Here is a 14,184-nt window from a genome sequence, read left to right as displayed (position 1 = left end):
GAAGCATGTGCTGCTCTCTTCCAAGGTTGGTGGAGATGTTCAGGAGTGGGTGAGTCTTAGCTATCGGCAAAGGGTGAGGTCATAGTATTGTCTGCATTCCCAGGACGAGGAACATCTTTATGATTAATAAAAACCATTCTCCATCAAGACCTGAACCTGGAAGCTATTGATTCAGGAGCATCACCCTCCACCACTCTGTACTAGGCACAGCCTCTTCTTCATAGAGTTCTAACTTATTTAACACTAACTCTCTGACTCTTTTTCTCTCTCACTCCTTCTCACATCCTCTAGTGCCGCCAAAAGCATCAGAAAGTAAGTGATAAACTCATTTGCACATGCTGCATTGCTGCAGTCAGCAGATCTGGGGTCTGACACGAGCGCTGAACATGTTCGAAGAGATTTTAAACAAGGACAGCGTCTCTGCGTTCCTGCCACTGTTTATGTCTCTTTTATAAAAAGGAGAAAAGACATTAAGGATAATGCCAACATGTCCTCTGTGTTTGTGTATGTTTTCTGAAAGACTGCGGATGTGGAATCAGAGAAGGACCCCAGGAAATCGTGGGAGCAGTGTACTTTAAAAAAAAAATAAAATAATGGGTCACAGAGAAAAATAATAATATTAATTAAATAACAGAATTTTAACAGACACATTAACACAACAACAACTTGTACCCGAACACCCCCTTGCACAGGCTTTAACATTATGCTGCAACCAGGCTGCTGCTGTTCGAACTTTAAGAGCGAATCCCATTTCTTATTTTCCAAAGAGACAAGAAATGAATCAACGTTGGACTGACTTTTCCGATATGGAGAACAGTTTTGCTGAAAGGCTCCAGTCAGACCCTGAACTTACGGTTATTCTTTTAGAAACGCTCTCCTGGGTCAGTGACTCCTCTCCCCGCTGATGTGGGGGTATGGCACACAGGGAGATACTGCTTTCTCTTGTCTAACTTCTTCTATCAGGAAAATACCACCTTAAAAGCTACTGTAAATTAAACTTTTTAAAGTGTTGTTTCCATTTGGGGTGCTTTATTCACGTTTCTCAGTGTTATTTACATTTATCAGAGTTAAAACCCCATGTTCATCGACAACATATAAGGTGGAGCGGGAAATTCGAATGAGATGCTGATTACTGCTGCTCGATTCACCACGGCTCAGCGGTTTTTTTCCCCATGCTCCGGACCTGTAAGAGTCTGTTTTTTCTACCTTCCCGGCTGAAGGAGAACATCTGGTTTTATCACCTATGTGTCAGTCAGGAGGACTCCCTCGCACCATCGCTGCACTGCTTTCACACTGACACAGAATGACTACACTCTGCATCAACACAGTGAGTGGGTACAGTAACTAATGCTGTTCTCCCTGAACTTCTATTTTCATGTTTGTGGACATCAAGAAGCACTCTGGGTGATGGAAATGCACCAAGGAAATATGATGTTTGTTTATTATTATAATGTCCAATGTCTGTCTTCTTGAGTGATTGGGATGATAACCTGAGCTTTTACTGATATTACGAGTTCAGGAGTGAGGCAGTGGCTTTTTCAGGATTTGCTGTTAACAATGAGAAGTAAACGGGACGTGGGTTTGAGAGGAAAGAGGGCGAGGCTGAAGGGAAGGGTGTGGTACAATTACTGTTTATGTTTGGCTCTGAGACACCAGTGTGGCTTCTGCTGGATAGTGCACCTTTAAAAGCTGCAGTATCCTCCGATACCAGATTATAAATAATATTGCAGATCATAATTTGAGAATGAAATAAACACAGTTTGGAGTGAGATTATCATCAGCGTGTGTGCCATTCGTGTCTCTGAATATTTACGCATGACAAATGTTAAAACTTGCAGATTTATATTGTCCACCTGGGGTTTTTGCACCCTCTAAATTTGACATAGATGTGACACCATACTAAAACCAGAAAAATAGCTGGCTCCACTTCTGGATCTGTCCTGTCTCTGAGGTAAATCACTGGTACAAACTGAGGGAAGCTAAGTGGCTAACGTGACAGCTCTGAGTAAACAGAGCTCGTGAGGGCAATGTGCTAGAAGTGATGATGTACACTGACTCCGAAGAGTCTCCCATATGCCCCCTAATGAGGGTCCTTGTCGGTTTAAGTGCCACGTAATGAGAGAGCTGTCTTTGAAGGCAATGACTGAACAGGCAGCTGCTCTTAGAACGGAACACACCTATGATGTTTACCACCGCCTCTTTTCGAACTGCCGATAACTACAATAACACCGGACAGCTCAACACACCGGAGGAGAGTGCCGATTTCCCAGGTCTGACATCACCTGAGATACACCTACGCTGCCGGGTGATGAGGTGAGAGTAGAGACCATCCCACCCACCCAGATGAAGCACAGACAACTGCTCCCTCACGCTGCGTTCACACTCAGTAAAAGCGATTGGTTTTGCCTCCTACTGTTTTCTATGGAGTCCAGCTGCAACTTGGCACAGAGGATTCTGGGAGCGGTAGCGGCACGTACAAGGCAAAGCAGCAAAAAGTTGAGATTTCTCCAAATTTATGCAAATAGTAAAGAGTTTCACTGGTGGTGTCCAATTGGTTTAATTTTTTTATTTCTTCAATACCTCAATATAAAGTCCCTGGGAACTACAGTAGTTTAGAAAAATGTTGTATTCAAACATCATATGAACATTCTGGAGGAGATAAAACATTGATTGAGGGCAAAAGAAAAAAATAATAACCACAGTGTCTCATTCAGGCACAGCATTTGACTCTACACACACTCGCTTGGGGCAGACAAACCTGCTTGGGTTTATAAGTGACACCCCAAAGAGGCCAGAAGATGGAAGCTCTTCGCTTTGCCTCCGCTTCGCTGTAGTGCGAATGCAGTGTTAGAATTCCTGACCCGGGATTTGTGAGACATCACCAGCGATCTACACAAGATCTCACAATGATAGGGTCAACATTTAGACTACTGGACATCTCTGGAGCCCCCGAAGACCTTTTCACTACTATTTCCTTAGTCGTCCCTCTCTGAGCATGTCCTAAATCCTTTAAGCCTGTGGTGTTTAAGAAGGATTAAAATTCTGGAAGTCTCTCAGTCTCTTTGAGGTCACTGTCGACAGAAACATGGCAAAGAAGACCCCCGAACCCCTGGTGTTGCCACAGACATCCGTCAGCGTAGGTCCAAGAGAGTACAACTGGCACAGCTCTTTCCGGGTGGGTACGAAAACACTCCAACACCCTTTATATGTCTATCAGCTGGATATCAGTTCTAAAGAGATATGGTGCTTTTCCACTGCATGAGATTGGCTCGGCTCGACTAGAGTCGGATCGCATTTAGCTGGTTGCTCTTCCACTAGATGGAGCCAGTGACATTGCAAAACCCAGTCTCTCCCCTCACAGGCTTTAAAAACTTTAAAAAGTCAGGCGCTGTTTACTCGTTTACTTCTTGTTGTTGTTGTGGTTGTTTGAACTGAACATGGCTCCGCCCCCAGTTCTCACAGAGCAGTTTTGGTTTTCGCTGGAGATTTTCCTCAGCCACCGACCCAAGGAGCGTCTGACCCTCTTCAGAAACCCCTCGGGGGAATGTTACGAGCTGCTGCTGAGAGTCGGATAAAAACTAATGTGAACGCTGCTGTAACTTCAGAGATTTTACAAGCGGTGAGTTTGTGCTGGAGCTCTGTGTTTCCTGGTGATTGACAGGTCTCTGGCCAATCAGAGCTCTGCAGGGTTTACACCTCACATTTAGTGCCTACGCGACCCGGTCACAACCGTAAGAGAACTGTGACTAAACAAGAACCAGGTTCCAGGAGCAGAGCCAGATTTGATCAGTGGAAAAGCAAAAGAGCCGCGTCGAGTGGATATCCATGCAGTGGGAAAGCGCCGTTAGTGTTCTCCTCCAAGCGTGTTCAGCTGTCATCGTACTCAGCACGGTGTGACTGGGGAGTGTAATGGGGACTAACCTGAATTCTGGGTAAAAATGACAGAAGTTTTATAAAAGGGGGTCATGTGACTGATGCTCTGAGCGTCACACAGACCACCACAAGAACGTCATCACACACAGAGAAAGCACTCACTGTTCGTTCACCACAAAGATGCAGTTGTCTTGAGAAGGAGTCCCAGAGACAGGATGCTTACAGGTCACTTTCCGCTCATTGTGACTGTGAGAGAGAGAGAGAGAGAGAGAGAGAGGGGGGATATAGAAAGAAGGGAAAGGATAGAGAAATAAATGTAGAGAGAGAGTGGGAGAGAGAGAAACATAGAAAAAGAGAAGGGACAGAGTAAGAGAGGGTGGGAGAGAAAGAGAGAGACACATTAAACACAGTTAGTTATAGTTTGATGACTGTTCATCACATCATAAAGTTCAGTGCAAGTCATCATCATCGTCAACAACAACAACAACAACAACAGTAACATCAACAACAGCAGCTGTGTTTAAGCAGAAAACCCCTCTTTTATGAAAGGGAAAATGAATACTCAGAGAATACTCAGATCTCCACAGAGCGCTGCATCACTAAAGTCCACACACACACACACACACACACACACACACACACACACACACACTGAACTACACACCTGGAGCGAAGAGTGGTGCTGAACTTCAGCATCGCTGTCTCTTCTAGAGTCACAGACTGACTGCTCTCTCTCTCTCCCCTTTCTCCCTCTTTTTCTCTCTCCACCCCCACTGCCTGTCTTTCCCTCCCTCTCTCTATCTCTCTGTCACCTCCCCTCCTCATCTCTCTCTCTCTCTCTCTCTCTCTCTCTCTCTCTCTCTCCTACATATATAAATTTCAAAAACAGTCCAACCGTGAAGACACTGCAGCAGTGTTGACTTTTCCCCAGTCATATGCTCTGATCACAAGAGCATGAACACACACGCGCACACACACACGCACATCTCTGTGGTTTCAGATGTTACATAAAATACCATTCGTTTTATAGAGTTAGCCTAACTTTAACCACAGACATAATGCCTTCTAATATTACTACTACTACTATTACTACTACTACTACAACTACTATTACTACTCCTACTACAACTACTATTACTACTCCTACTACTACAACTACTATTACTACTCCTACTACTACAACTACTATTACTACTACTACTACAACTACCACTACTACAACTACTATTACTACTCCTGCTATTACTACGTCTACTACAACTACTATTACTACTACTACTACTACAAATACTACTACTACTACTACAACTACCACTACTACAACTACTATTACTACTCCTGCTACAACGACTATTACTACAACAACTACTTTTACAACTACTATTACTACTCCTACCACAACTACTATTACTACTCCTACTACAACTACTATTACTACTCCTACCACAACTACTATTACTACTCCTACCACAACTACTATTACTACTACAACTACTATTACTACTACTACTACTACAACTACTATTACTACTACTACTACTATTACTACTACTACTACTACTACTATTATTACTACTACTAATACAACTACTACTACTCCTACTACAACTACCATTACTACTCCTACTACAACTACTATTACTACTACTACTACAACTACTATCACTACTACTACTCCTACAACTACTATTACTACTCCTACAACTACTACTACTATTACTACTCCTACTACAACTACTATTACTACTACTACTACTACTATTACTACTACTACTACTACTACTACTTCTACTACAACTACTATTACTACTCCTACTACTACTAAAACTACTACAACTACTACTACTACTATTATTACTACAACTACTACTCCTACTATTACTACGTCTACTACAACCACAATTACTACTACTACTACAAATACTACTACTACTACAACTACCACTACTACAACTACTATTACTACTCCTGCTACAACTACTATTACTACAACAACAACTACTTTTACAACTACTATTACTACTCCTACAACTACTATTATTACTCCTACTACAACTACTATTACTACAACTACTACTTCTACTACAACTACTATTACTACTACTACTATTACTACTACAACTACTATTACTACAACTACTACTACTACAACTACTATTACTACTACAACTACTATTGCCATTACTACTACAACTACTATTAATACTCCTACTACAACTACTATTACTACTACTACTACAACTACTATTACTACTACTACTACAACTACTATTAATACTCCTACTACAGCTACTATTACTACTACTACTACTATTACTACTACTACTACAACTACTAGTACTACTCCTACTACAACTACTATTACTACTACTACAACTACTACTCCTACTAAAACTACTATTACTACTACTACTACAACTACTATTACTACTACTACAACTACTACTATTACAACTACTATTACTACTCCTACTACAACAACTACTACTACTACTACAAATACTACTCCTACTCCTACTACTATCACTACTCCTACTACAACTACTATTACTACTCCTACTATTACTACAACAGTTACTATTACTACTCCTACTACAACTACTATTACTACTACAACTATTACTTCTACAACTACTACTATTACTACTACTACTACTACTACTACAAATACTACTCCTACCACTACTCCTACTACAACTACTATTACTACAACTACTACAACTACTATTACTACTACTACTATTACTACTATTACTACTACTACAACTATTACTACAACTATTACTTCTACAACTACTATTATTACTACTACTACTACAACAACTACTATTACTACTACTACAACCAGTTTTATTAGACGTCACTGTCATATTCACACACCGGGGCATTTATGATTTTGCTAAGTTCTGTACTTTACTTAAATTACAGCCATCAGCCTCAAAGCATGTGAGTGATCTGGAAACAATCTGTTAAATTAATCACTTTACCAAATTTGGCTACAACTTCCTCCTGTAATTTACCTGTTTTACAGAGTGTAGTGATGTAGCAGCAGTTTTATTCAATGATGTAAACACAGAGTCTCTCCAGCTTCAGGGGTAGATTACATTATTTTAATTCTGAAATATGGATTGAATCTCAACTCTCATTTTTACCATCTCTCTCTCTCTCTCTCTCTCTCTCTCACACACACACACACACACACACACACACTCACTCACACCATGTTTATTTCCTGATCCCTGTATTAATCCCCACATTTCTCTGGTATAAAGCTGTTGGAGCTGAATGTGGAGGTGTGTCCGAGCCTCGCTGTGTTTGAGTTTGAGTTTCCTCTGATCAGTTTGTCCTGAATATGACTTTTATGCACGTTAACTTGTTTTATTTCCCTTACAAAAAAAACAAAACTTAGATAGGCTACAAAGGCCGATATGAACAAAAATGATGTCACAATAAATGTATCTGTGTTGATTAATAGTGATTATTATCACAAAACAATATTTTGTAACATTGGCACAACTGTAAATGAAAATGTATTTTATTTTATTTTATTACCCACACCACACTATTATAAATCTCCAGCAGCACTGCTGTGTCTGATCCACTCTACACCAGCACAACACACACTAACACACCACCACCACGTCAGTGTCACTGCAGCGCTGAGAATGATCCACCACCACATCACACCTGCTCTGTGGGGGTCCTGAGTACTGAGGAACAGGGGGAAAGGGGGGTAACAAAGTATGCAGAGCAACAGATGGACTACAGAGTGACCAGAGTGGACCGTGGAGCTGAGAGAGTGGGCAATCTGTCTGTTTGTTTAAAGGGGGGTAATAAATGGATTTTTTTTTCACTGCACCGTCTTATCCCTACTCTACTCTATTTGACTCTACCCTGCTGTTTCCTGCTCCTCCACCAGGTGAATCCGGTCCTGGTTCTGGAAGCGGGTTCTTGTTTAGTGGCTGTTCTCTCGTGGTTCAGAGCGAGTCGAGTAGGGACTAAACCGTAGCGTGTAAACCTTGCAGAGCGCTGATCGTCCAGAGAGAGCCGTCACTCTACGCCATGCAACGCAGACGACCAGCACCAACTCTCCATCTGTAAAATCTCCAGCTGCAGCAGAGATCACGTTTGTTTTTATTCGACTCACGACGGCAGCTCGTAAAATGACGCCGTGGTCTTTTGAAGAGGTTCAAACGCTCCTTGGATCGGTGGCCGACGAAAGAATCCAGCGAGAGCTGGACGCTGCAACAAGGAAGGAACAAACTCTACTGATCTGTCTGAACTGATGACGGAGCTGTGTTCAGTCCCAAACAACAACAACACGCCGATACACCATGAGTAAACACCGCTTAACGTTACCACCGCCGTTGTTGTGGTTTCCAAAGACCACTGTTCCCCTTAGAGATGGGGTTAGAGACGACACCTGATACATTTCAGGGGGAGCTGTGGGAGTGGGAAACCAACCAGGGACCAATCAGAGAGTAGAGTCCAGTAGAGTAGGTGCCATGCAGTGGAAATGTCCCAAAAGCATGCAGAGATACAGGGGGACTACAGTCTGTAATTGTAGAACTACAGAGTGCTCCTGTATGACACTGTTTATGAATTTACATAAAAGATTTATGAGAAATACATTCATATATACATGACTGACAATCTCTCTCTCCCTCCCTCTCTCTCTCTCTATAACTCTCTATCTCCCTCTCTCTCATGCACAAATGCACACAGCTCTGCCTCCTACAGAAGCCATCTCACAGTTCCCCGTGTCTGCCTCGTGTTCGCTCAGTGCCCAGTAGAGCAGAAGGGCTGTGCTGCAGGGTTTACAGCTGTGAGAGCAGTTAGGCCTCATAAAAAAACACCTGTTACAGATGTGCAGAAGTTACATGGTCAGGTTTGAGCATGGTCCACACTTTCAGAGAGTCTCTGCATTTACGAAGAGCCCCCATCACCTGTCAGCACTCGTCCTGCAACACGACTCAGCAGCACCTGCACCATCAGCACCGTCTGACATTCCACTCCATTTGGGTTCTGAAGACACCACAGAGCACCACACACACGATCACTCACCCATTCACTCAGTCACCCAGTCACTCACAGTCACAAAGTCATTCAATTCACCCAGTCACTCACACAGTCATAAAGTCACTCAGTCACCCAGTCACTCACATTCACCCAGTCACCCGTCACTCACACAGTCACCCAGTCACTCCCAGTCACTCAGTCACCCGTCACTCACACAGTCACAAAGTCACTCACATTCATCCAGTCACTCACACAGTCACAAAGTCACTCACAGTCACCCAGTCACTCACAGTCACCCAGTCACTCACACAGTCACCCAGTCACTCAGACACCCGTCACTCACACAGTCACAAAGTCACTCACATTCACCCAGTCACTCACACAGTCAACCAGTCACTCACAGTCACCCAGTCACTCACAGTCACCCAGTCACTCACACAGTCACAAAGTCACTCACTCATTCACCCAGTCTCTCAGTTACTCACATTCACCTAGTCACTCACAGTCACAAAGTCACTCACTCATTCACCCAGTCACTCAGTCACCCGTCACTCACACAGTCACAAAGTCACTCACATTCACCCAGTCACTCACAGTCACAAAGTCACTCACAGTCACCCAGTCACTCACACAGTCACAAAGTCACTCACTCATTCACCCAGTCACTCACATTCACCCAGTCACCCGTCACTCACACAGTCACAAAGTCACTCACATTCACCCAGTCACTCACAGTCACCCAGTCACTCACACAGTCACAAAGTCACCCAGTCACTCACACAGTCACAAAGTCACTCACTCATTCACCCAGTCTCTCAGTTACTCACATTCACCTAGTCACTCAGTCACAAAGTCACTCACATTCACCCAGTCACTCATTCACCCAGTCACTCACATTCACCCAGTCACTCAGTCACCCATCACTCACACAGTCACAGAGTCACTCACCCATTCACTCACATTCACTCAGTCACTCACACAGTCACAAAGTCCCTCAGTCACTCATGTTCACCCAGTCACTCACCCATTTACACATTCATCCTGTCATTCACACACTCACCCAGTCCCTCACACATTCACCCAGTCATTACAGTCATCTTTCAATCTTTATCTGACATAATCTATGTGTGTGTGTGTGTGTGTGTAGGGACAGAGCTGAGCTGAGTAAATTAGAAAAAAGCTCTGCGTTTACAGCTCTGGCCAAACACAGATAAAAACAAAGCCCCTTAAATCTTGAAGGGAAGTCTCATCGAGGGAAAATGAATACCACACAAACCCAGCGCTGAACTGTCAGCCCAGGAGCTGGTGTTTAACAGGGCGAGGGTGTGTGAGCAATCTTGACCACTGCTGCATTGGTTACTGGTTGTGTGGATCATCCCATAATTCCAAGTGTCTACTGCAGCTGAGTTTCTGCTGGTGTTTAATATTTTACCACTGTTGGGTTCCAGAGACAACAGCCGCATACAGGACGGTCTTTAGCCTCGTACTCGATTGGAGGGAAATAGGAACACACCTTGTATCTACACACACTGGCCCCACAAAGGCAAATTATAGTTCCATATTTACAGACTGTAGTCAATCTGAGGCTCTGCATACTTTATTGCCCCCCTTTTCCCCCTTTTTCTTCAGTGCTCAGGACCCCCACAGAGCAGGTGTGATGTGGAGGTGGATCATTCTCAGCGCTGCAGTGACACTGGGGGGTTTAAAAACTCCAGCAGCACTGCTGTGTCTGATCCACTCTACACCAGCACAACACACACTAACACACCACCACCACGTCAGTGTCACTGCAGCGCTGAGAATGATCCACCACCACATCACACCTGCTCTGTGGGGGTCCTGAGCACTGAGGAACAGGGGGAGAGAGGGTTAACAAAGTATGCAGAGCAACAGATTGACTACAGTGTGTAAGTGTAGAACTACAGAGTGACCGGAGTGGACAGTGAGTGTGGGAATGAGGTAGGTGTAATATATAATATAATCAGAGTCAGTGTGACTGGACATTATCACAGTGTAAGACCCTGTAGAGATCATCCTCTCACCAGCGAATGTTGGAGCTGAAAATCAGGAGTGGTCCGCTGTGGAAGGGTCCGGTTTAAAGGGCTCAAGTGCTGAATAAAAAAGTCATTGTGTGTTGCTGCGGATCTAAAGCTAAATATAAAGTTCCCATTCTTCAGCTGGAGACAATGTTTCTGCATTCAGCCTTTAAATGGCCTTTGAGGGAGGAACGGAGAGTGGACAATGGGAGGTCTCCTCCCTGTGGAGGTCCTGCCATTCAGTCCCGCTCTCCGTGGCCTGAGCTCTAACCTTTCTGAAAGGCCAGGCGTTCCAACTGTCCTCTGTCCCTCAGCGTCCACCCTAGGGCCACGTTACCACAACACATTCACTCTGTCCCCCTGCAGAGAGGGCTCTGATTTATCTGGAGGTTCTAGTAAAGCAGTGTGGGCCACAAACTGTGTCATGAGAGGGTCATTTAGAGAGAGAGAGAGAGAGAGAGAGAGAGAGAGAGAGAGAGAAAGAAAGACAGAGAGAGAGTGAGAGAGAGAGAACAATACCATCAGAATCAGAATGAAAAAAGCTTAAAAGCAATATCTACGACTGTGGGGAACTGCTGTTCTCTCTGGTTTGTTTACGTTCAGAAGCTCCTCATCTTTTAAGGTGGAGTGGTGTGTGTGAGTAAGAAGCGACTGTAACTTTTAAGGTGGAGCGGTGTGTGTGAGTAAGAAGCGACTGTATCTTTTAAGGTGGAGCGGTGTGTGTGAGTAAGAAGCGACTGTATCTTTTAAGGTGGAGCGGTGTGTGTGAGTAAGAAGCGACTATCTTTTAAGGTGGAGTGGTGTGTGTGAGTAAGAAGTGACTGTATCTTTTAAGGTGGAGTGGTGTGTGTGAGTAAGAAACGACTGTATCTTTTAAGGTGGAGTCGTGTGTATGAGTAAGAAGCGACTGTATCTTTTAAGGTGGCGCGGTGTGTGTGAGTAAGAAGCGACTGTATCTTTTAAGGTGGAGCGGTGTGTGTGTGAGTAAGAAGCGACTGTATCTTTTAAGGTGGAGCGGTGTGTGTGAGTAAGAAGCGACTGTATCTTTTAAGGTGGAGCGGTGTGTGTGAGTAAGAAGCGACTGTATCTTTTAAGGTGGAGCGGTGTGTGTGAGTAAGAAGCGACTATCTTTTAAGGTGGAGTGGTGTGTGTGAGTAAGAAGTGACTGTATCTTTTAAGGTGGAGCGGTGTGTGTGAGTAAGAAGCGACTGTATCTTTTAAGGTGGAGCGGTGTGTGTGAGTAAGAAGCGACTGTATCTTTTAAGGTGGAGCGGTGTGTGTGAGTAAGAAGCGACTATCTTTTAAGGTGGAGCGGTGTGTGTGAGTAAGAAGCGACTATCTTTTAAGGTGGAGTGGTGTGTGTGAGTAAGAAGTGACTGTATCTTTTAAGGTGGAGCGGTGTGTGTGAGTAAGAAGCGACTGTAACTTTTAAGGTGGAGCGGTGTGTGTGAGTAAGAAGCGACTGTATCTTTTAAGGTGGAGCGGTGTGTGTGAGTAAGAAGCGACTGTATCTTTTAAGGTGGAGCGGTGTGTGTGAGTAAGAAGCGACTATCTTTTAAGGTGGAGTGGTGTGTGTGAGTAAGAAGTGACTGTATCTTTTAAGGTGGAGTGGTGTGTGTGAGTAAGAAACGACTGTATCTTTTAAGGTGGAGTCGTGTGTATGAGTAAGAAGCGACTGTATCTTTTAAGGTGGCGCGGTGTGTGTGAGTAAGAAGCGACTGTATCTTTTAAGGTGGAGCGGTGTGTGTGTGAGTAAGAAGCGACTGTATCTTTTAAGGTGGAGCGGTGTGTGTGAGTAAGAAGCGACTGTATCTTTTAAGGTGGAGCGGTGTGTGTGAGTAAGAAGCGACTGTATCTTTTAAGGTGGAGCGGTGTGTGTGAGTAAGAAGCGACTGTATCTTTTAAGGTGGAGCGGTGTGTGTGAGTAAGAAGCGACTATCTTTTAAGGTGGAGTGGTGTGTGTGAGTAAGAAGTGACTGTATCTTTTAAGGTGGAGCGGTGTGTGTGAGTAAGAAGCGACTGTATCTTTTAAGGTGGAGCGGTGTGTGTGAGTAAGAAGCGACTGTATCTTTTAAGGTGGAGCGGTGTGTGTGAGTAAGAAGCGACTATCTTTTAAGGTGGAGTGGTGTGTGTGAGTAAGAAACGACTGTATCTTTTAAGGTGGAGTCGTGTGTATGAGTAAGAAGCGACTGTCTCTTTTAAGGTGGAGCGGTGTGTGTGAGTAAGAAGCGACTGTATCTTTTAAGGTGGAGCGGTGTGTGTGAGTAAGAAGCGACTGTATCTTTTAATGTGGAGCAGTGTGTGTGAGTAAGAAGCGACTGTATCTTTTAATGTGGAGCGGTGTGTGTGAGTAAGAAGCGACTGTATCTTTTAATGTGGAGCAGTGTGTGTGAGTAAGAAGCGACTGTATCTCTGTGTTTACTTTCATGCAGTTAGCGCTCTCCTGAATTTAGAGTCAGTTCCACCTTAAGTAATGTAACTGTAACAGCAGAAATAAGTCAGTGTGACCCCCCTATGGAGCAGGAATAGAGCAACACCCTCATCTCGGTTGGTGCTTTTCAGCGTTTGGAGTCTCTCCGTTGTCTAAAAACCTCCAGATGGCGTTTCTCTGCTGTGAGCAGAGAGAGAGAAAGACTAGCACCGGACCCAGACACTTTGGAGGAGCGAGGAGCAGAAGCTCTGGTCGTTTTCACTCTGTTCTCTTTCTTCTCCGTTTTTACTCAGTGCTCTTATTTCTCCGCGCTCGTTGTGTCTGTTTTGCTGAGTTTAACCACGTCTTTGTGCTCTCACATAAACACGGGTCCAGCGCTGTGATTGGACAGACTCAGACGAGGGGGCGGGGCCATTCTAAAGTCTCTGCACTTGACGTCAGAATCGGAGCAGAATCAGAACGACTCGTTTTAGCCCGTCATTTCATGGATTGTTTTGTTTGACAGTGTCAGGGTTGGTAGGAGCTCCAGATCTACACATTTAGGTGCTAATACACTCAACAAAAGAGTCTTTACAAATTTGCAGCCTTTAACACTTCCACACTCCGAGTCGTTCCCCTAGAGTCCACCTCGACTCGTAAATGCCTCCAAGAATCCACTGTTCAGTCGAGTCCCCATCACTGCTTTCGTTGGAGACGCCCGAGCAACTAGTGAGAAGAAATTAATGCAAGAAATGTAAACATAATAATGTGAGTTCACTTTTATAGAGGGACAAATCCCCCCCGGCACCTGTGAGTACACCTACGGCCTTCATCGGTCCCTACTAC

The 14,184-nt window shown here is 44.1% G+C and overlaps 1 protein-coding gene across 13 annotated transcripts in view; it reads right to left on the bottom strand.

Annotated features, from left to right (window-relative positions):
* The window catches only part of plekha5 (pleckstrin homology domain containing, family A member 5), a 165,346-nt gene that overhangs the window by 48,814 nt on the left and 102,348 nt on the right, over positions 1-14,184 (bottom strand). For all 13 annotated transcript variants that reach the window (XM_066669189.1, XM_066669191.1, XM_066669190.1 and 10 more), the window contains one exon: positions 4,036-4,119. In XM_066669189.1, the coding sequence (XP_066525286.1) occupies positions 4,036-4,119 (84 nt within the window). The remainder of the gene's footprint in view (positions 1-4,035; positions 4,120-14,184) is intronic.

This window comes from Hoplias malabaricus, chromosome 4 (genome assembly GCF_029633855.1).
Source record: "Hoplias malabaricus isolate fHopMal1 chromosome 4, fHopMal1.hap1, whole genome shotgun sequence".
NCBI lineage: Eukaryota > Metazoa > Chordata > Actinopteri > Characiformes > Erythrinidae > Hoplias > Hoplias malabaricus.
Note: the sequence above shows the minus strand (reverse complement) of the source record. Positions and strands in the feature narration are given on the sequence as shown.